General features: G+C 42.0%; 2 protein-coding genes and 1 pseudogene across 6 annotated transcripts in view; all 3 read left to right on the top strand.

Annotated features, from left to right (window-relative positions):
* oxsr1b (oxidative stress responsive kinase 1b) overlaps window positions 1-3,658 on the top strand; it is a 30,557-nt gene extending 26,899 nt beyond the window's left edge. For all 4 annotated transcript variants that reach the window (XM_084033183.1, XM_084033182.1, XM_084033184.1 and 1 more), the window contains 7 exons: window positions 1,658-1,693; window positions 1,825-1,995; window positions 2,084-2,139; window positions 2,221-2,273; window positions 2,454-2,522; window positions 2,669-2,733; window positions 3,522-3,658. In XM_084033183.1, coding sequence (XP_083889309.1) covers window positions 1,658-1,693; window positions 1,825-1,995; window positions 2,084-2,139; window positions 2,221-2,273; window positions 2,454-2,522; window positions 2,669-2,733; window positions 3,522-3,596 — 525 coding nt within the window. In that variant the 3' untranslated portion in view covers window positions 3,597-3,658. The remainder of the gene's footprint in view (window positions 1-1,657; window positions 1,694-1,824; window positions 1,996-2,083; window positions 2,140-2,220; window positions 2,274-2,453; window positions 2,523-2,668; window positions 2,734-3,521) is intronic.
* A 2,862-nt stretch (window positions 3,659-6,520) lies between these two features.
* On the top strand, window positions 6,521-15,605 carry LOC311028853 (annotated as a pseudogene). The gene is made up of 18 exons (XR_014599348.1): window positions 6,521-6,927; window positions 8,103-8,206; window positions 8,480-8,634; window positions 8,717-8,888; window positions 8,985-9,105; window positions 9,198-9,289; window positions 9,670-10,101; window positions 10,216-10,410; window positions 10,494-10,507; window positions 11,564-11,946; window positions 12,281-12,384; window positions 13,018-13,172; window positions 13,826-13,997; window positions 14,083-14,203; window positions 14,301-14,395; window positions 14,574-15,033; window positions 15,148-15,342; window positions 15,438-15,605. The product of XR_014599348.1 is annotated as an uncharacterized misc_RNA (transcript).
* A 1,395-nt stretch (window positions 15,606-17,000) lies between these two features.
* Window positions 17,001-22,205, top strand: slc22a13b (solute carrier family 22 member 13b; the record flags this gene model as incomplete). The annotated part of the gene is made up of 10 exons (XM_084033650.1): window positions 17,001-17,375; window positions 17,535-17,638; window positions 17,837-17,991; window positions 18,311-18,482; window positions 18,592-18,712; window positions 18,810-18,904; window positions 18,993-19,207; window positions 19,311-19,419; window positions 19,608-19,802; window positions 22,166-22,205. The coding sequence occupies 10 exons, from the start codon at window positions 17,001-17,003 to the stop codon at window positions 22,203-22,205; spliced, it is 1,581 nt and encodes a 526-aa protein (XP_083889776.1).
* Between the last annotated feature and the right edge of the window lie 297 nt (window positions 22,206-22,502).

Below are 22,502 nucleotides of genomic sequence, written 5' to 3' on the forward strand. Positions count from 1 at the left end.
GATGGCGTTCCCCTAACAAGGAAGGACTCTCGCTCCGCAGGCGTTAGAGCTAGAGGGGCAGGAAAGAGAGAATAACCTTCGATGTTGGAGTGAGGGCTGTAGACATACAACACACAACCATCCTCCCCATAGTAGTGACTTTGTTCTAGCGTTATGTAACGTTACACCAACGGATCAGAAGACAGCTAGTTTACTACCAGGCCTCGTTATGCAATTTCCAAAGGAAAAGTTCCCAAGATCATCAGATCACATGCAGGTTAGATTTGCCCCACAAGTTAACCTCGTCACGACCGATTAGAGCTTTTTTAACAGCGAGGTGTCTCATGTGAAGGGAGCTGAAAGGAGTTCCACGTAACAAGATATGTGCAGCGTGAATAATCATCACAGACGCCCGTTTTATAGAAGTTACTCTGAGGGTTATTCAATCAAAGAAGTGAGAGTTACCTTTCCTGGAAGCCATCTGTATTTCCATTTCTCTTTCTAAATCACTTTTTTTATTTATACTGACCAAATCACATTTAATCAATACAAGGCAAATTACTTATCAGCCCTGTAAATGATTTTTCAATCGGAGCACTAATGACCATCGAGGGATTAAAATTGGACCACATCTGCTTTGAGGCTTTTTCACTGGCTGCTTGCTGGCAAACTGAACTTTCAATTCTTAGAAAAGCTCAACTATTCACACATTTTTTCACACATTTCTTCTCCCAATATGAAACGATGTCTCTTCTTCCAATAAAAATCTAAAACATGCGACCTTAGGGCCCTGGCTCTGCACCTGTGAACCGTCTGTGCATTTAGGACGAATACAGTCTGAATCTTTGTCTGACTGCAGAGTCCTGAGCTGATGTGGTTTCTGATCAGCCAGAAGCCACATCACGTCCTCTCAGTCAAGTCAGTTTGTCTTCATTTGGGCCTCCAGGGCTTCCCTACGTTTCCTTGAAGTTGGCTCAAACATTTAGTTTTTTATTTTATTTTGCAGTTTGACCATAACAGTGTGACTTTCTCTTGATTTCCTGCTGCTTCTCTGCTTTCTAAAGCTCAAACTAAAACTGTAATTGTAGAATTTGCATTTTAACTCGATGTAGAAATGGTAAAAAAAAAAAAAAAAAAAAAAATCTATCAATGTGAAATTAATAGGAATAGGATAAGAAAGGCTGTTTTTAATTTAATTTAATTGTTGCCGATCCATTTAATTAAATAAATCGACAATCACAGGACTTTTATCACATCCATGCAAAATGCTGTCAATCCAGTATTCCCATAAATCAGGCCTTGTTATTGATTTGCTATATTGCTTTAAATAATTGAATACATCCTGAGATATTAAAAGGATTGCTATCCTGCTAGACACAGTGTAGCAATGTGTACTGCTTGACATTTATCTCTTATCATCCTAAATAGCATAGAGTGATATCGCCCAGCCATATCAGCACCAGATAGTGAAGTAGGTGATATCCCTGCACTCACTCTAGAGGCATCACCTTAAAGGATAAACTAAATGGACCAATAAATCAGGAACGCGTATTTAATCTGTTTACCTCTCTTGCTTCCTGTGTGTTCTTTGCCTCCATGCGTGCTGTTTTTTTTTTGCTTTGCTTAAAGCCATCGCACTGATATCCTTCCCTGAGTGTTGTCCTCTTGTTTTGAACAGTCGCCGAGGGTGAAGGAGGGATCGCAGAATTCAGAGGTGAGTTTCTAAATAAATAGGTCCAGTGTTCTCACTCAATTCTGGACCAATTAAAAAAAAAAAAACCCTATTATTGGATTAAAATGTGGAAAAATGTGGAGAAAATACAGTTGGACCTCCTCCTCCTGCAGGTTTTCCAGACCCCTGAGCCTTTAAGTAGTCAACCCCAGCCGGCGGCCGCAGGGCCGGCAGATCTACCTCAGACTGCAGGTCAGGTTCCACTGCAGCCCACACCAGTCAACACTCAACCCACTGCCCAGGCGACATCTCCCACACCAGGTGTAGCTTCTGCTCCCTCACAGGTGAGTCTGCTTCATCACACTCTCAGGATGTGTCTCTTTTCCTTCTGCTTATTAACCTTCTACTTAAATGTCTTCTATCTTTGACTAGGCGCAAGCTGTCTCCGGGGATGTCAAGGCCCCCATTAGTTTGGTATTAAGGCTCAGGTATGTTTCCTCATTAAACCAGCAATTTCAGTTGAATGGATGTCTGATGATGTTAACTCCTCTGCTCTCGTCTCTCTTCAGAAATTCAAAGAAGGAGCTAAATGACATCCGCTTTGAGTTCATGCCAGGCAGAGGTGAGTGGAGTTTCTCTGTTAATCAAAACCCAGCCTGTGTTTGCTGGTGTCGCCAGGTAGTTTAAAAAATGGCCCACTTCTTGGCCGCCGATGCCACATTTTCGGTCTGAATAAAGCAGTCCAGGGAGGCACGTTTTGGTCCACCTGTCACAGCTGGTTTGTTCTGCTCTGACTTTTCAGACACAGCAGATGGAGTGTCCCAGGAGCTGGTGTCAGCAGGCCTGGTGGACGGGAGGGACTTAGTAATAGGTCAGTGATTTGAGAAAAAGGCCTCGACACGCAATATGAAGTTTGTTTTCCTCACAATAGTCTCTCATTTTCCATCTTTCTGAACATCACACGTTTTCATCATCGGGCTGAAACACTTGTCTTCTTTTCTTTTCTTTTTTTAACAGTTGCTGCAAATTTGCAGAAAATAGTTGATGAGCCTCAAGCCAATAAAAATGTCACTTTCAAACTGGTGAGTGCCAAACCTTCATCTGCAAACCATCACTGTTGACTGGAAATGTTGTTACCGGTAGTGGAGGGAAGCGATGGAGCAGCGTAAAGTAGCTAATGTTTATGTTAAGAGACCTTTGTGATTGAAAAAGACACTATTATATCATCTTATTCATTTTCAGTAAACACCACATTGTGATAGCTATTAGAGTATATTCTTTTTTTGTGTAGTTGTTCATTCAACGTTAGTGTGTTTAAAAAAAAACAGGCTGTTTTAAGAAAAAAAATATAATATATGGAAAGAAAAAAGGGCTGCACGGTGGTGTAGTGGGTAGCACTCTCGCCTCACAGCAAGAGGGTCCTGGGTTCGATTCCCGGGTCAGCCTGGGTTCCTTCTGTGTGGAGTTTGCATGTTCTCCCCGTGTAAGCGTGGGTTCTCTCCGGGTTCTCCGGCTTCCTCCCACAGTCCAAAGACATGCAGGATGGGGATAGGTTAATTGATGACTCTAAATTGCCCGTAGGTGTGAATGTGAGCGTGAATGGTTGTTTGTCTCTACATGTCGGCCCTGTGATAGACTGGCGTCCTGTCCAGGGTGTACCCTGCCTTCGCCCAATGACAGCTGGGATTGGCTCCAGCCCCCCCGTGACCCTGAATACAGGATAAGCGGTAGACAATGGATGGATGGATGGATGGATGGATGGAAAGAAATATCCTACTTTTGCAACATTTTAAACCCTCCATGTAACGTCCGGAGTCTTCTTCGTCACCGCCTCACTGCTTTTTTATTCTTCCCTCCTCCCTTTTCACAGGCGTCTGGAACTGAGGGATCCGAAATACCAGACGACGTCAAACTGATGGGCTTCGCTCAGCTCAGCATTAGTTAAACTGTTGTACTACCTGGGACCGTGACTTGCCTAAAAAATGTGAAAATAAACAAAAAAAAATAGTTAAGTGCATTTTTTTTTCTTTTTCGATGGCTGTAAAGAAAACCACTACTGCCAAAGAAAACAGTACCGTTTTGTCACCCGTAGGATTATACGACGTCGCCTCGTTGAATTATGTGGTCAGCTGATGTGTCGGAGCGTAACGGTATAATAATCACTCAAAACAACAACGAAAAAGTTTACAGCTTATACGTCAAAAGGATGCGAGTATCTACAAACCAAGTTTTCACTTGCCGTTCTCGTCTCCCTCATCCTGTTCCTTTTTCCTCTAATATGTGATGCATTTGCACAATCTGAACTAACGCCCTTGAATCTTGATAAGTGTAACAATGCCTTATATTCATCAGAACTACTGAATGCACGTTTTTTGGGGGGGGGGAGTCCCCAGTTACCATATGGAGCATCGTGATATCTGAAATGTACAAATGTGGTTTCGGTTGTTGGCGTCAAACTTTTTACTTCATTTTGAGAGAGAGGGCGAAGGTTATGGAGTTTAATTTTTAGACACTTAAAGTGAAATAACTTCTTTTTTTTTCACAAGGATGAGAGCAACGTATCAAATGTTAATACTGCAGTTGTTTGGGGACTATTTTCTGCTGCGGATTCATGTTACCCAGTGTAAGGATTTGACTCAATTATGTTTTTTTAATAGTTTATTCCAAAAAAATATGAATATCAGTAGTTTTTAACCGTTATTAGAAAGGACAGTCTTCTGATGACAACTTAAGATCTGGTTTTTAATAATTACAAATATAAAGAAGGTTCAGTATATACAATTCCCCAACTATACCTGAATTTAAAAACAAATATGAAGGAAAAGAAGTGCAATATAACATTGACTTTTGTCTTCATTTTTACTGCTGCCAAATTCCCCTGCAGTCATTTTACACAGGATACTGGTCTGAGGTGTTTTTCTTTTTTTTCTCCAAATTTGATTATATATTGAAATTGTACTAAAGTTCAATGACAGCTGAAACCACAAGTGTTGTATGAGCAGGTGTGTGTGTGTGTGTGTGTGTGTGTTGGTATTTGTGTCTGTTTGGAATCAGTTTCTCAAAAAAAAAAGAAGACTCAAGTGCATTTTTTGCTCATGTGGATGAAACATAAGTACTTGATTTGACTTCCTGTATGTAAATAATGGCATCTGGCTTTTGATTTGTTTTTATACTGGGTGTTTCACTCTTGGCCTTTTTTCTGTCCTATGACACGATTGTGGGTTGGAGCGCTGTGCGAAGGAAGGCGATGACGCTGCAAATTTGGCTTTTGAATTTATTTATTTTTTCGGGATTTCGGGACTCACATGACACTTATTTGCCTTTTAAAAAATGTTGAAATTTTCACTTCTAATGCCACCTTAAATTCCCCCACATTTTGAGCTGACTAACAGCAAATTGGTCTCCCAACAACTGAATACGTATTTGAAATCGGATTAATTTAGTGGTGATAATGACGACCCTCAAGATGCCAAATCGAATAGAATTATGTTTTTGGTGAAGTATCTGTATTCATAAATACACTTTAAACATATTAAGTTTAAAACTAACCTTGAATTAAAAACACTTTTTTTTTTTTGTTAACAAAACCTCATGGTTTCAAGTCAAATCTCAGTGTCTTTGAAATGTTGTTCTTGTTCTTTAAAAATAAAGATATAGAGGTGGGCGTCGACCCCATGATCTCCTCAAGGGGGGGGGGGGTTGCAGTATTTGGTGCCATTCTGCTGGTTGTGTGTGTGTGTGTGTGTGTGTGTGTGTGTGTGTGTGTGTGTGTGTGTGTGTGTGTGTGTGTGTGTGTGTGTGTGTGTGTGTGTGTGTGTGTGTGTGTGTGTGTGTGTGTGTGTGTGTGTGTGTGTGTGTGTGTGTGTGTGTGTCATCGTGTCATCTTTTCTCCGACGCTCTCTTCTGTCCGGCTTACATGTAGTCTTAACGAAGCTGTAGCAACTGAACAGATGACTGGCAAAAAGACACTTTTGTCCAGGCAATAACTCATCAAGGCTGTAATATATTTGAATATTTCATCTGTTTCTATTTTTTTCTTTCTTTTCTTTTTTCATTCTTTCATTTGCTCTTACTTTTGATCATTTTTGGGGTTCAAAGCATGTTTCTCTTGATTATTTTTAATCAATAAAGAATGAGCATATCAGCTTCCTCTTAGCACGTTCTGTTTTTGTATTTATACAAATTTGGAGTATTGTTTGTGTTTTTAAAAATGAATAATACAGCAAAGAAGCAGCGAACAGAGGAACTTTAGGTAAGTCTCTATTTTTGGCTTCATATGGATGGGCTTTACTCTCTAGTCACCCTATAAGCTCTCTTTCTCAAGTAATATTTCTCTCATAGTTATCTCTTATTTTATAGCTGTTTCACACTGAGAAAAATGATTCTGAGAGGCTGTAAATGTAACAATTACATAATGTGATATTAACAATGAAAATGTATGTTTCTATCACTATCTATCTGCACTGGAAGATGTCCCTCTGCTCTCACTGCCTTTGATGATTGTCTTTATTTGTATCTTATCAGGTTTTAGCTTTAGTTTAAGTTTTTTTTTTTTTAGTGGTTAAAAATATCCTTTTGACCTTTTTTCAGTCCCTAGTATGTGTCAAGCTTTAAAGGCTTGGATACAATCCACATAAGGCATCTCAAGAGCTTTAGAAGCACCAAAACTACCCATAATGTCACTCTAAAATGTGGAAGTCCAACATCTGGAGCTGGACTTCAGCCTGAAGGTCCCTGATGTCACATTGTGGTACTTCCCTAGTTTGTCCATATAGCAACTTGGCAGATCATAAAGTACAGTGATTGTCATGTTAAACATTAACCTGCAGGACGAGAATCCCTGTCGGTGTTTAGACAGCTCAAATTCCTCCGCTGCACTTTGACAACATCCAGACACCGACATGAGCGACTTCGGGCAGATCCTGAAGGAGATCGGGGCTTTTGGTTTGTTTCAGAAACGTTTAGTGGCTGCGTTATGCCTCCCCAGCTTGTTCATAGCTTTCGATGTGATCGGTCAGGTGTTCACGGGCATGAGCTTCCCACATCACTGCAACACCGACTGGATCCTGGAGCGGGGGCCAAACCTGACGGATGAGAGGCAGAAAAACCTCACGCTCCCAGTGAACAAGGCTGGGATGTACGAGAGCTGTGAAATGTTCACACCTGTGGATTTGGATTTGGAAACGATTGAAGTGTACGGGATTAACACTACGACTGGATGCATGAATGGATCTGATTTTGAGGCACCCGAAGGTGCCTCCAGCATTCTGACAGAGGTGAGATATGGTTGTTTATACACAACACAATTGTTGCATTAACTGTCCTCCCACTTGTTGTGAATTATGTGAGGTTTTAGAACTTTTCTACTATCAAGTAGCGTGGCAGCAAATCTGTGTTATGAATCAGCTGTTGACTTTGACTTGTTGGCCGGACTGTAGAGGGCCAGCCATAAAAATGGCTCTGTGGCTGGGTTAGGGTTACATATGGTTGTTTATACACACTCAACTTGTAGTGAATAATGTGAGGTTTATAGTTGTTGTCCGGTTGCACTTTCTACAATTAAGTAGTGAATCTGTGTTGTGAATCATCCACATAAAAGTGGCACGAGTGAGGTTAAGTAAGTAAGGTTAAGTAATTAAGTGATTGATCAATTTGCAACCACTGGTGAGTGAGCTAGGCCTACTTGCTCATGAAACTGGCGCGCAGTCAGAGCAGCAGAGACGGTCACATTGAAAACTCAACACAGACATCACTTTCTGCAGTGTTTTTAACGTGAAATGCAAAGCTGGAGAAGTCAAACATCTAGAACACACAGAATACGCAGGATCTAAAACGATAAAGACTGAATTGTTTATCATAATCTGAAAGCTTAATCCCCACAACAGCCGTTGCTAGCATAAACTAACGTTAGCTCAGCAGCCGTAGCTAACGTTAGCTTAGTTCAGCAGCCGTAGCTAACGTTAGCTCAGCAGCTGTAGCTAACTTTAGCTCAGCAGCCGTAGCTAACTTTAACTGCTCAGCAGCAGTAGTTAACGTTAGCTCAGCAGCCGTAGCTAACCTTAGCTCAGCAGCAGTAGTTAACGTTAGCTCAGCAGCCGTAGCTAACTTTAGCTCAGCAGCTGCACCTAGCGTTAGTCCGCCTGCATTAAAAATTCTTAAGCGAACTGCAACAACATGTTAACATGATTAACTGGCTTGTCCGATACATCCATGTTGAAGATAACTGGGCTCTTTACTGTGATAACGCTTGGTTGGTTTAGCATTTTTAATAGCATTAGCCACCACTCCTCGCCCCAACAGCTCCCAAACCATTATTCATGAATTATAGACTATTAACGGGGAAATACCACAGTATGGCATACAGGGTGCTGCTAACAACCACAATAACAAAAGCAGGAAGGAAATCGGAGGTGTTTCGGTGTTGTGCTTTGACCTTCCTCCCTGTCATCAGTTCAACCTGGTGTGTGACAGGAGCAGCTGGATTGAGGCGTCACAGTCCATCTACATGGCGGGTCTTCTGGTGGGAGCGCTGCTGATGGGGCAGTTGGCTGACAGGTGCACAATCACTCCCACCGTAACCATGTATCTACTGGACTGGTTGTTTTTTTACTTTAACATCAACCGTACATCAATAGAAGTTGCTCATAGGAAGGAAAATTTGAAATTCAGAGCATTAACATAGCAGTAAACCGCTATAAAAATTAAAAGCGTCCCGAGCGGAGAATGAAGTCACGCTCCCTCTGTGTGTGTTGTGATCCGAGCTTTTCTGTGCTTTGTTAACATAGAGGAGAAATTTCACAAACAAGGTAAAAGTTCTTCTCTTTGCAGGTTCGGTCGACGCACTGCGGTCCTGCTTTCGCTCCTTGTCCAGCTGGTGTTTGGTGTCGGCGCCAGTTTCTCACCCAACGTCTATGTTTTCATGGCTCTCAGATTTTTCAGTGGCATCTCCACTTCAGGCATTCTTGTTAATGTATTTGTAACAGGTAGGTACGTTACATGCACGTTCTACATTTAACTTGGCATGGCAGAATTGATTCCATTTCGGTCTGTGTCATTGCATTGAAGGTGGTGAGTGGAGTGATTCCTCCAAGTTTGCTGTCTGCACCACTATCTGCCACCTTTCTTACCCCCTTGGACTCATCCTGTTGCCTGGCATCGCCTACCTGATCCCCAACTGGAGGATCCTTCAACTGGTGCTCTTCAGCCCTCTTGTCTTAGTCCTGGGAATGTTTTACTGGTCAGCAACCTCTCAGACGACATGGATTTAATAGTTTAGATATCATCTCAAAAATGAGGTTCCAATGAGGTTGTAATCAACCTTTGTGTCGATAAGGATTCTTCCAGAGTCGGCTCGGTGGCTCATCACCCAGGGTAGGAAGGAGGAAGCCATAAAGGAGATCCGGAGGGCAGCCAGGGTGAACGGGAAGAACGTCCCGGAAGATCTGCTTGAGAAGGTCAACTGCATCAAACACATTTTGGCTTCCAATCAAACACAATAAAGATCCGAAATTTACACTTAACTCAAAAACACATCTGCATTATTCAGCTGCAAAATGAGGGATCCAAAAGAGGAAGCATGTTGGACATCTTCAGGATCTCCTATCTGAGGAAACGTGCATTCATCATGAGCTCCGCATGGTGAGCATGTCAACCACATCTACAGATGCATGTTGAGCCTCTGGTTTTCTTTCTTGGGCTGTTGATCCTCCATTGTGAGTCAGCAGTAATGAAACGAACCTGGCTTCCACAGAAAAACACTTTAGACTAGAGGGAGCCTGAGTCAGTAGTTGTAAGTTACCTATTTTCAATTACAATGAAACACAGCATACGCTTCCATGAGTAGCTCCACCTGGGCAGACCAACCGCTGCTGACTGACGCAAAAAGCATTGAATTTTATGCGTAAATATCGCCACAGACAAGCAGCAAGTAGAAAAGGTTATGGACTACAACTTTAAGAAGCAAGCGTATCTCCGGTCTTACAGTTGCATGAAAGATATTGCCTCCGTTCTGTTTATAGGTTTGGAACCAGTCTGGTGTACTACGGCCTGAGCCTGAATGTTGGCAATTTTGGTCTGGATATCTACCTCACACAGTTCATCTTTGGCCTGGTAGAATTTCCTGCACGTCTGGGCACTTTGTTTCTCATCCAGCGCTTCGGGAGAAGGAAATGCCTCGCAGGGGTCCTGTTGTTTGGAGGCGCTGCTTGTCTTGGGATACTTGTCATTCCAAAAGGTTATTTCTTCTAAAATAAGTAAAATTTCTTGGAACCTTTCTCGGAAAACTCCCAACATATGTTTTAATTTGTGTGTGTTTTCATCTCATTCATCATTCGTCCATCAGACCTTCCTGTGGTGGTAACCGTTATGGCCGTACTGGGGAAATTTGCCGGCACTGCCAGTTTCTCCATAATCTTTGTTTATACTGCAGAATTATACCCGACCACTCTAAGGTAAGGTTGGCAACGTCCCAGAGGTAAACCATCAAATCTGTTATTATAGATATAATATTAGTATGGTAAAGAGAATGCCATGATGGCTGACAAGCCCACTGTGTATACTGGCAGGCAGAATGGTGTCGGTCTGAACTCCATGTGTGCTCGTGTGGCGGGAATCCTGGCCCCGCTGATCAGGCTCCTGGACGTCTACCATCACACCATCCCCATGCTGATATACGGCATCGTCCCCATCGCTGCTGGAGGCTTCTCTTTATTACTGCCTGAAACCCTCAACGTAGAGCTCCAGGACCACGCTGAACACATGTGAGTTGATGATCCCTTCCACAACTCACTGCAAGAAAACTCAAAGCAATTCTACATAATTGTCTTTTTGTGTTTGATTTCAGAAAACCAGAGAATGGTCATGAGATGCGATGCGTCGCTGAAGAGGAAAGGACAGGAAGGAGCACAAAACTCTAATTTATATGGACGTTTTAACGTTTGAACAAGAAAAGATTGTCTGCTCTCACCTGTTTTTTTGGAAGATTAATCAGAATGCTAAGTTACCTAAAAGCAAAGCGTCAGTCACGTTCAATGTATTCCCCCTTTATGTATTAATAAAGTAAAATTGTATGCCATAAAGTTGGCATCTGGCTTGTGGATATAGTGGAATAAGATTTTTTTGTTTTGCATTGGATTTATAGCTGTGTGTGTGCGTGTGTGTGTTTGTGTTTGTGTTTTGGTGCAAAGTAATTTAATTGTTTTGATGCTTGGAGAATCTTTTGTCCTTTAAGAATGATATTATAATATCTCAGCTGTGACTGACAGCCATTTTTTTTCTGAGAATGTGGCTGCCGTGCAAGGTAAAGATGTCCAGCACCAAGCTCTCAGCGACCAGAGCAACTTTAAGTCTCTATTTCCAGCTTTATATCCAGTCTATTGTCCCTACTCTCTAGTCACCCTATGCTCTATTTCTCATGTTATTCTTATGGTATAGCTGTTTCACACTCAAGGAAGATGTTCCTCTGCTCTCACTGCCTTTACTGATTGTTTTTCACTATCTTTATGACTACAATTGTCCTTTAACAACCCTTTGACTCAAAGGAAATCCTCATGTCGTGTTTCTGCTTTCTAAACATTCAAGTTTTAGTTTCAATTCAATTCTTAACTTTTAGTTAAGAAATCTTAAGAGAGATTTTTGAATGGTTTCAGATATCCTTTTTTTCACTCCCTAGTATGCGTCAAGTTTTAAAGGCCCTAGATACAATCCCCATAAGGCATCTCAAGAGCTTATCTTCTTTAGAAGCACCAAAACTACCCATAATGTCACTCTAAAATGTGGAAGTCTAACATCTAGAGCTGGACTTCAGCCTGAAGGACCCTGATGTCACACTGTGGTACTTCACTGGTTTGTCCATATAGCAACTTGGCTGATCATAAAAGTACAGTGTACAAAGTGCACTTTGACAACATCCAGACACCGACATGAGCGACTTCGGGCAGATCCTGAAGGAGATCGGGGCTTTTGGTTTCTTTCAGAAACGTTTAGTGGCTGCGTTATGCCTCCCCAGCTTGTTCACAGCTTTCGATGTGATCGGTCAGGTGTTCACGGGCATGAGCTTCCCACATCACTGCAACACCGACTGGATCCTGGAGCGGGGGCCAAACCTGACGGATGAGAGGCAGAAAAACCTAACGCTCCCAGTGAACAAGGCTGGGAAGTACGAGAGCTGTGAAATGTTCACGCCTGTGGATTTGGATTTGGAAACGATTGAAGCGTACGGGATTAACACGACGACTGGATGCATGAATGGATCTGATTTTGAGGCACCCGAAGGTGCCTCAAGCATTCTGACAGAGGTGAGATATGGTTGTTTATACACAACACAATTGTTGCATTAACTGTCCTCCCACTTGTTGTGAATTATGTGAGGTTTTAGCACTTTTCTGCTATCAAGTAGCGTGGCAGCAAATCTGTGTTATGAATCAGCTGTTGACTTTGACTTGTTGGCCGGACTGTAGAGGGCCAGCCATAAAAGTGGCTCTGTGGCTGTAAGTGAGTGAGTGAGTGACTGACTGATTGGTCCACCCATACAGCATACCAGGATTTACCTTTTAATAGACTAATTTAAGTTATTCAAAATCTGAAAGCGGTGTTTCGGTGTTGTGCTTTGACCTTCCTCCCTGTCATCAGTTCAACCTGGTGTGTGACAGGAGCAGCTGGATTGAGGCGTCACAGTCCATCTACATGGCGGGTCTTCTGGTGGGAGCGCTGCTGATGGGGCAGTTGGCTGACAGGTGCACAATCACTCCCACCTTTACCGTGTATCTACTGGACTGGTTGCTTTTTTACTTTAACATCAACCGTACATCAATAGAAGTTGCTCATAGGAAGGTGCCACATTTGAATTTCAGAGCATTAATATAGCAGTAAACTGCTATTTGCTATGTAAAGATATCGTGGCTTAATGGCGTCGCGAGCAGAGAATGAACACAAAGCTGGTCTGCCCATGTCAGTCTGTTTGTCCCACTAGCTAGCTAATAGCCGTCGCACTGCATGATTATATGGCGGTCACAGCTGATAACGCCGACCCTACCCAGGGCATCTTTGCAGAAATGAAACGCCCACCCTCTGGTCCCCCCTCCCCCTCCCAGGTAAAAACGGTCAGCTCTGTCAGCACGTTGTTTGCACTGATGATAGCACAATTAGCTTCTAGATGCCACCTCAGCAGTTGCCATGTTTAGAGCCGTTTGGAGGCAATTACTCAATCATAATTTTCCTCTGAATTATTAAAAGGTGCTAAATTTGAAATTCAAAGAGCGGGTTTTGATTGTGCACTGTAACTGTTAAAATGATCTATATTGTGCTGAACTTATCAGAGGGAAACATTCACAAACATCCTGCCAACGTAACGGTTCTTCTCTTTGCAGGTTCGGTCGACGCATTGCGGTCCTGCTTTCGCTCCTTGTCCTGCTGGTGTTTGGTGTCGGCGCCAGTTTCTCTCCCAACGTCTATGTTTTTATGGCTCTCAGATTTTTCAGTGGCATCGCCACTTCAGGCATTTTTGTTAATGTGTTTGTAATAGGTAGGTAAAATGTTCATGACTGAAACTGCTGTCTGGGTCTATTATTAGTAGAAAGATTAATATTTTAAATATTGGTTGGCTGGCCGACTGCACGGTGGTGCGTGGGTAGCACTGTGGCCTCACAGCAAGAGGGTCCCGGGTTTGTTTCCCGGGTTCCTTCTGTGTGGAGTTTGCATGTTCTCCCCGTGTACGCGGGTTCTCCGGCTTCCTCCCACAGTCCAAAGACATGCAGGATGGGGATAGGTTCATTGATGACTCTAAATTGCCCGTAGGTGTGAATGTGAGTGTGAATGGTTGTCTGTCTCTACATGTCGGCCCTGTGATAGACTGGTTACCTGTCCAGGGTGTACCCTGCCTTCGTCCAATGACAGCTGGGATCGGCTCCAGCCCCCCCGTGACCCTGAATACAGGATAAACGGTAGACGATGGATGGATGGATGGATGGATGGATGGATGGATGGATGGTTGGCTGGCTGGCTGGCCTTCAGAATACTTTTTTAAGAGCATTATTGTTACAGTATTACAAACAGCTATGACATTCAAATTGCAGAGGTGTTAAATGCAATTGAAGGCCACTGATTGTTGTTTGAAATGTGTGTGTAACTTGGCATGGCAGATTTTATTCCATTTCGGTCTGTGTCATTGCATTGAAGGTGGTGAGTGGAGTGATTCCTCCAAGTTTGCTGTCTGCACCTCTATCTGCCACCTTACTGCCCCTCTTGGACTCATCCTGTTGTCTGGCATCGCCTACCTGATCCCCAACTGGAGGATCCTTCAACTGGTGCTCTTCAGCCCTCTTGTCTTGGTCCTGGGATTATTTTACTGGTCAGCAACCTCTCAGACCACATGGATTTAATAGTTAAGATATCATCTAAAAAATGAGCTTGTAATCAACCTTTGTGTCAATAAGGATTCTTCCAGAGTCGGCTCGGTGGCTCATCACCCAGGGCAGGAAGGAGGAAGCCATAAAGGAGATCCGGAGGGCAGCCAGGGTGAACGGGAAGAACGTCCCGGAAGATCTGCTTGAGAAGGTCAACTGCATCAAACACATTTTGGCTTCAAATCATCTTCAAACACAATAAAGATCCAATATGTACAACAACTCAAAAACACATCTGCATTATTCAGCTGCAAGATGAGGGAACATCCAAAAGAGGAAGCATGTTGGACATCTTCAGGATCTCCTATCTGAGGAAACGTGCATTCATCATGAGCTGCGCATGGTGAGCATGTCAACCACATCTACAGATGCATGATGGCGGCCTTCTTATCCTGCATGCAGAGGCAAGCATGTGAACATTTCTGTTCACAATGCAGTGTGAACACGTGGTTAACAAGCAAGCGTATCTCCAGTCTTACAGTTGCATTGATAGAGAGATATCGCCTCCGTTCTCTTTATAGGTTTGGAACCAGTCTGGTGTTCTATGGTCTGAGCCTGAATGTTGGCAATTTTGGTCTGGATATCTACCTCACACAGTTCGTCTTTGGCCTGGTAGAATTTCCTGCACGTCTGGGCACTTTGTTTCTCATCCAGCGCTTCGGGAGGAAGAAATGCCTCGCAGGGGTCCTGTTGTTTGGAGGCGCTGCTTGTCTTGGGATACTTGTCATTCCAAAAGGTAATTTCTTCTAAAATAAGTAAAATATCTTGGAACCCATCTTGGAAAACTCCCACTTTTCTCTTAAAGTAACACAGTGCCCTTTGCATTCTTGCAACACATATTGTTTTCTTCTCATTTATCATTCGTCCATCAGACCTTCCTGTGGTGGTAACCGTTATGGCCGTACTGGGGAAATTTGCCGCCACTGCCAGTTTCTCCATAATCTATGTTTATACTGCAGAATTATACCCGACCACTCTAAGGTAAGGTTGGCAACGTCCCAGAGGTAAACCATCAAATCTGTTATTATAGATATAATATTAGTATGGTAAAGAGAATGCCATGATGGCTGACAAGTCCACTGTGTATACTGGCAGGCAGAATGGTATCGGTCTGAACTCCATGTGTGCTCGTGTGGCGGGCATCCTGGCCCCGCTGATCAGGCTCCTGGACGTCTACCATCACACCATCCCCATGCTGATATACGGCATCGTCCCCATCGCTGCTGGAGGCTTCTCTTTATTACTGCCTGAAACCCTCAACGTAGAGCTCCAGGACCACGCTGAACACATGTGAGTTATGAACCCTTCCCCAACGCACCGCTTATTTCACTTACAAGAAAGCTCAAAGCAATTCTACATAATTGTCTTTTTGTGTTTGATTTCAGAAAACCAGAGACTGGTCATGAGATGCGATCCGTGGCTGAAGTGGAAAAGTCAGGAAGGAGCACAAAACTCTAATTTATACGGACGTTTTTATGTTTGAACAAGAAAAGATTGTCTGCTCTCACCTGGTTTCTGGTCACAAAGATTTATCAGAAGTTACCTAAAAGCAAAGCCTCAGTCACATTGAATGTATGTGTGTGTTTTAGGTGTTATTAATGCAAAATACGGTAATTCAATTAAAATTAAAATGCCTCACGGATCTGTCGTCCCTCAGAATGATACTGTGATATCTGTAGAATAATCCTTGATTTTTTTTTTTCATTTTAGAAAAACAGCAAATGTGCAGAGCAGGACAAGTATTGAAGAACAACGATTTAAAGTTGTGTTCTTAATCAGATATTCGTAGTTCATTGTTTCCTTATTCATAATCGGGTACGAAAGCTGTTAACAACAGATTAAGAAGATTTGGAAGCTAGAGGTTGTCGTTTGTTTGGCAAAAATCCACCGCGCCCGTATTAAACTGTCCACTCAGCGCAGTTCACAGTTTGTGCACGCGCCACAGATCCCACCTCCCCCCTCACGCATGTTACAATATCACAGGCACACCCCTCAAGCTAGGCATACGCTAAATGACGTCAGCAGTTGCTATCTATGAGCACTCGATGGGAGGGAGCGGAGGAGCTCGGTGGTAGAGGGGGAGGGGCCTGAGTGTGTAAACATTCCAAATGTGACTCGATCTGCCAGACTTGCCGACTGCAGCTTTAAGGAAAAAGTTTGGTGTCCTTGATCAGAACCGGATTCGGCTACGGAGTCCAAAAGGAACTTATTGCAAACCTGACTTCACCTTTATTGCTGAACCTGCATTATTTTTTAAGCTCTTCTTTTTTGAACAATGTTGTGTTAAGAGTGTTGTATTATAAATGATTAATTGACCAGAGCTGAGGTTTGTCGCCTTGTTGAAATTGCTATAAAGTTTATATTAGGGGTTTATAAATTGCATTCAGGAGGAACCTTGAAATATTTACACAATCAGCATTTTTATGAACCAATGCACATTTAAAGGGATTAATACAATATTTGTTATCAAAAAGGAGACCAAATTTGTGAGGCACTTTCACTCGAAGAAAAAGAAACGTGAATATGACGATATATCTGTAATCGTATTGAATGGTATTAAACGTGGTGATAGTTACATGTTACAGACTTCATAGCTGTTACTATGTTTTTCCAGTTTATGGCTCTTGATATCAGTTAATGATGGTAATCTGAGTGCATGTTATAACAAGTTAAATTGAAGGTTACTAAAGTAATATACCGCCGATATCAGTGCCTTTCCTGCTTTGACAGTTAGAAGAGCGTGACAACTGTTATTCCCTACTAAAAGATGAGAGATATTCAACAGCATATCTCACTCATATAATGTGCTGGGTTAAATATTAATAGTAAGATTACTTGTTTATATCTTGCCTTACGGTGCATTCAATGACAGTATTTAAAGCTCGACACATCTGTCTCCAGCACTGTCCTTTGACGCCGAACCTCTGCGGATATCGCTGAATATCAACATGAGCAACTTTGGGCAGATCCTTAAGGAGATTGGGGAGTGTGGTTTGTTTCAAAAACAGTTGGTGGCTATATTATTCTTCCCCGCCATGTTTTCTTCTTTTGACGTGATCGGTCAGGTGTTCACAGGAATGAATTTTCCACACCATTGTAATACCGACTGGATCTTGGAGCGTGGGCCAAACCTGACAGAAGAGAGACAAAGGAATCTCACCCTCTCGGTCAACGAGGATGGGAGCTTCGATAGCTGTAGAATGTTCACACCTGTGGATTGGGATTTGGAGACTATTGAATTGTACGGGATTAACAGTACAACAAGATGCATAGATGGATGGGATTATGAGGCACCTGAAGGTGCTTCCAGCATTGTGACGGAGGTAAGCAAATGAAAAGATGTATTTTTGAATAGTAGTTTAGGACCCTTGTCCGACATGATCCCTAAATCTTGTGTTGAGCCTATAATTACTTGCTCTCAGTTCTTCCCCTTCATGTATGTTTTTCTCTTTTCCACCTTCCACCTTCTTGCCCTTTTTCAGTTTGATCTGGTGTGTGACAAAGGTGTTTTGATTGAGGCATCCCAGTCGGTCTCCATGGCCGGGGTTCTGGTTGGAGCGCTGGTGTTTGGGACCATTTCTGACAAGTAAGCACCCACATCCACTTCTGCTTTAATTTAAAGAGACTTTATTCTCCTTGTTATAATTATTTAATATGATAATAACTTATGCAATTCTACCATTTCTACCAAAAAACTGTTTTGGAGATATACACAGAGGGATTTATTATAACTGTGACCTTTTAAAGAATGGGACAAACATAAGCTCCTCTTCTCTCTTTGTAGGTTTGGTCGACGCTTTGCGATCCTGCTTTCAGTCCTTATCACACTGGTGTTCGGTGTGGGTGCTGCTTTCTCGCCCAACGTCAATGTTTATATGCTGCTGAAATTTTGCAGTGCAATTTCGAGTATTGTTGTTCAGACGAACGTATCCGTGATGGGTAGGTCCGCCTATGCCATTGTTTTATTATCATTATCAGTCGCATTTGTTGGTGGAAAAGAATGGTTGGACAACCAGAAAATGACATAATCAAAATGTTGACATAAGTAAAGGATGATTAAGCTGGGAACGCTAAGCAAAGCAATTACACCTCTGCTCTAAAATGGAAGCAAGATTACAAAAGAACGCAATAAGCAGGCGATCATCTTTGAAGCTGATTCATTTTCAACATGCTTTAATTTAAGAAATCATGTAGATACTAAGCACTGTTGTACAAACTGAAAAATATCTCTACATGTGCAATCCTCATCTGTCCTCAGTGGTGGAGTGGACTGATCACTCCAGGGCTGCTCTTTGTACATTGCTCGCCCTGTTTTCCTTCCCCCTTGGACTGACGTTGTTACCTGGCATTGCCTATTTAATCCACAACTGGAGGATCCTGCAGGTGGTGCTCTTCAGCCCTCTTCTCCTTCTCCTGGGTTTCTATTACTGGTCAGCAACATCTCATACCATAATACTAACTTCATAAAGTGCTTACTTGCTGAAATCTGATGATCAAACCTAAATGGTAGGCTGTGATGTTGAACCTGTCTTCCTATAGGTTTCTCCCAGAGTCGCCTCGCTGGCTGCTGACCCAGGGCAGGAAGGAGGAGGCCCAGAACAATCTCAAGAGGGCAGCCAGGGTGAACGGGAGAACGGTCCGGGAAGACCTGCTGGACAAGGTGAGCTGCACCAAGCACACTTTGACTTACAACCAAAGCAGAATTAACCTCGTATGACATGTGAACATGTTCTTAAACATACTTCTCTCTTGTTTAGCTTGAGATTGACGGCACATCTGAAAACAGGAACATTTTGGACATCTTCCGGACATCCTATTTGATAAAACGTACTCTCATAATGGGCTTTAACTGGTGTGTCTTCTTTAACTGTGATTATTGTCCATACCCCTTTTTTGAAGCATTAAGGAAACTGAACGCATCTCTCCCACTCTGATTCTAGGTTCGCAACAAGTCTTGTCTATTATGGACTGAGCCTGAATGTTGGCGGTTTTGGCCTGAATATCTACCTCACACAGTTCATCTTTGGTCTCATTGAAATCCCTGCAATCCTGAGTTGTTTTGTTCTCATTCAATACCTTGGAAGGAGAATATGTCAGGCGGGCTCACTGTTCATTGGGGGTGCTGCTTGCCTGGCGGTCCTTGCTGTCCCAAAAGGTATCTTCTAAACCATGTTTTTATGACATTTGTTTTAAAGGTGTCCCTTTCTCAATGTTTAATGTGTTGTTGTTGTTTTTTCTGAAAATTATCAACCGATCAGATTTTCCTGTTGTGGCAACAACTATAGCTGTACTCGGGAAGTTTGCTGCTGCTATCTCCTTCAACACAGCCTACATTTATTCTGTGGAGTTATACCCAACCGTTTTAAGGTGAAGTAAGGTTTTGTGATTATTGATATTTAATAAATACTGCATATTTGATCAGTAATTGCCTTAAAAAAGTTGGTACCCACAAAGTATTTCATTGATCCCTTACACATAGAAGTAATTTATGGGCTGTTTTACCAAAATTGTGCCAATTGGTGTGCGACTGAGTTTATTGTGGGTTTTTTCTTCAGGCAGAATGGTGTCGGGCTGAACTCCATATGTGCTCGTGTGGCGGGCATCCTGGCCCCGCTGATCAGGCTCCTGGACGTCTACCATCACACCGTCCCCATGGTGATATACGGCATCGTCCCCATCGCTGCTGGAGGCTTCTGTTTATTACTGCCTGAAACCCGCAACGTTGAACTGCAGGACCACATTGAGCTCAAGTGAGTTGAGTATAAATTCAGCATTTGTGAAAATAAATATTTAATCAAAATTGTATAAACTGTACATAGTAATTATTTCCTGTGTTTTTAATTTTAGGAAATCAGCGAATGGACCTACAGGGAAGACATACAGCGCTGAACAAACATTTGAAGAGCAAAGATTTTAATTGGAATGGAAATCATAATTGGAGTTTTCCTTATTTATAATCAGCTATGAAAAGGTCAGGTCGTGTCAAACACACTTTCAGATAGAGCAGCTAAGGTAAACGCAACATTTATTGGGGCCTTTGTCATAACAGAGTTTGGCACCTGTTATTGCTTAATGTTTATTGCACTCGTTAGTTATGTGGCATAGTCCCTAGTGCTGCTGCCGGGGGTTACTGTTCACAACAACACTCAGTGTTGAACCTCAAGCCCACTGAACTCAAGTCAGTTGATGAACTCTTTCAACGCTGACAATAAATAACAAAAGCAAACAATCCTTTACTATTATTTGATTTGAACAAATTAAGCAGTATTGGTTTGAATCCGTTATAATCCTTTAATTTCACTGTGCTTAATGAAAGAGCTCATTTATAGTTGTGGGATGACATGTGGCATAATCCATAGACCATACTCATCATAGATTGGATCACTGTGCAGAAATCTTTGTCTCTTGTCTTTAAGGTGATTTTTACCATGCGTTTGCTACTATAAATCCACATTATCAAAAACTAATTTTAATTTAGCTGAAGAACGGCAATGCACTGCAAAATACTGAATTCAGGTCAGCTTGGTATTTCCTATCACTCACCAAGGAAAAATCAGGAACTGTTTTACTCCACAGTATTTAACCTTTCTCTTAGCTCCTTCTCTCTTATTGTCTACCCGCATGCCGGTTTTCCATTCAGTTTTTTTTTTACTTGTCCTATAATGCCCTTTCTATGGACAGTGTCATGTTCAAAGTGCTGTATTAATAAAGTTGAAGAATGTTATTTTTCATTTTATGGATTTGTTTAAGGTCTTACAACTGGGCAATCCATTGCTGTTGCTGTTACATAAGTCCAAAGGTATTATAAGTATATAACTATATGACTTTATTGTGTTGATGAATTCGCAAGACAAGAATATGCATCTCAGCTCCCCAGCAAAAATGTCATTGAGCCGGGGGTTAATGGCAGGTCTGTGATGACCTCTCAGATTGTGTGTTTTCAAATACTTTTAAATGCAACCTGTTATGTTTGCAGAATAATCGATATAAAGTTAGGTAGAGTTATTCATACTTCGAAGAGTCAGAATATCCTCGACTGGGCGACGAAGCCTTCTTTATTGTCAAATATTTTAGTAATGAAGAACATTAGATGATCTTATGTGCTCATATACAAGTTTCAAGAGTTAAAAAATGCTTACAAACTAGTCATCGGCATTCGTGCAATAAACCTATGCTAGAAATGGTTTCTTCGTTAGCTTCGTTAGCGTCGTTAGCTCCGATGTTGGATTTTCTTTCCCTCTCACCACTGGTACAGTAGCATTCCAACCATTAAGTATCCCCTTCCATTTTCCAGTCGCGGAGCAGGTATATCCAAGGCAGATTAAGACCTAAAGGCCCACACTGGACCGGGAATCGATGATCAAGGCTGATGGACCGTGCAAGTGACTTGGAAAACAGGTAAAACATATTTTTCTTTTTTCTGGCAACTGCAGAACTATTGTAAACATGTAGGCTAAAACATCCAAGAAATGTATTTTTTTATTATTATTATTGTATGTTATAACTGGAAGGTTCCACCTCTGAGTCATCACTTAACCTATGCATGTATGTGGAAGAAAAGCAGGTTCAACCAAGTGAATATGGATCTTTATCATCATCTGCACAGACATAATCCATTTAGCCTTTGTATTTGACCATTATTAAACAAAATGTATATTTGTTTTTTGCACAACTACTAAACCTGTGCAATGTAATTATATTGGTTTTGATTCTTCTCTGTTATCCCAGCTAAATTTTAATTTAAAAAACATTTTATCCAATTTCACTTTGGGTCCACAAGAAAGGATTATACAAAAAATGAATTTGTAATGTAGTGCAGTGTTATTGAACTATAAAAAGAATATTATTTGAATGAAACATATGACTGTATGATTAAGTAATTGCTGTAATCAGGTTGTGGGTTATGTGTCAACACACTATCATTCATTCCCAGTACACGAACACACTGGACACCAAGAGCCTCAAACGCATCTTCGGGGTTTCTCCTGTTTGAGCTGAAAAGGGAAACAGAACACAGATTTACTGGAAGGGAAAGTCCCGAATACGGTTTTCTGTAATAGAGATAAGCGCTGACTGCTGGTACTCACGCTGTCCCTGAGTTTTTATGCTTCAGACTCGGACTCATTGGACACCACGTCGACAGTGCTCCTTAGAAGCCATCGGTTCTTGTGCTGAGCGTGTCCGAAGCCCTCGTCGTAGTTCCCCTTTCGTCTGAACAGTTGTTGGTAGTGAAATGTGCAGTAGAATTCTCCATGTAAAGGTGCGTAATTGCGCATGCTACAAATGAGCACAATTATTTTATTTTATAGCAGGAAAAGCAGGAGGAACTATTAATGATGACTTGCACCTAGTGTCTGTCGTGAAAAAGGTCTATTCAACTCCAAACCCCAGTTTGGAAATGCCAAAAAAAAAAAAAAAAAAATCAAAACACAGTGCACAAGGTTATATTT

The sequence above is a fragment of the Eutrigla gurnardus genome (genome assembly GCF_963514095.1).
Source record: "Eutrigla gurnardus genome assembly, chromosome: 18".
NCBI classification, from domain to species: Eukaryota; Metazoa; Chordata; class Actinopteri; order Perciformes; family Triglidae; genus Eutrigla; species Eutrigla gurnardus.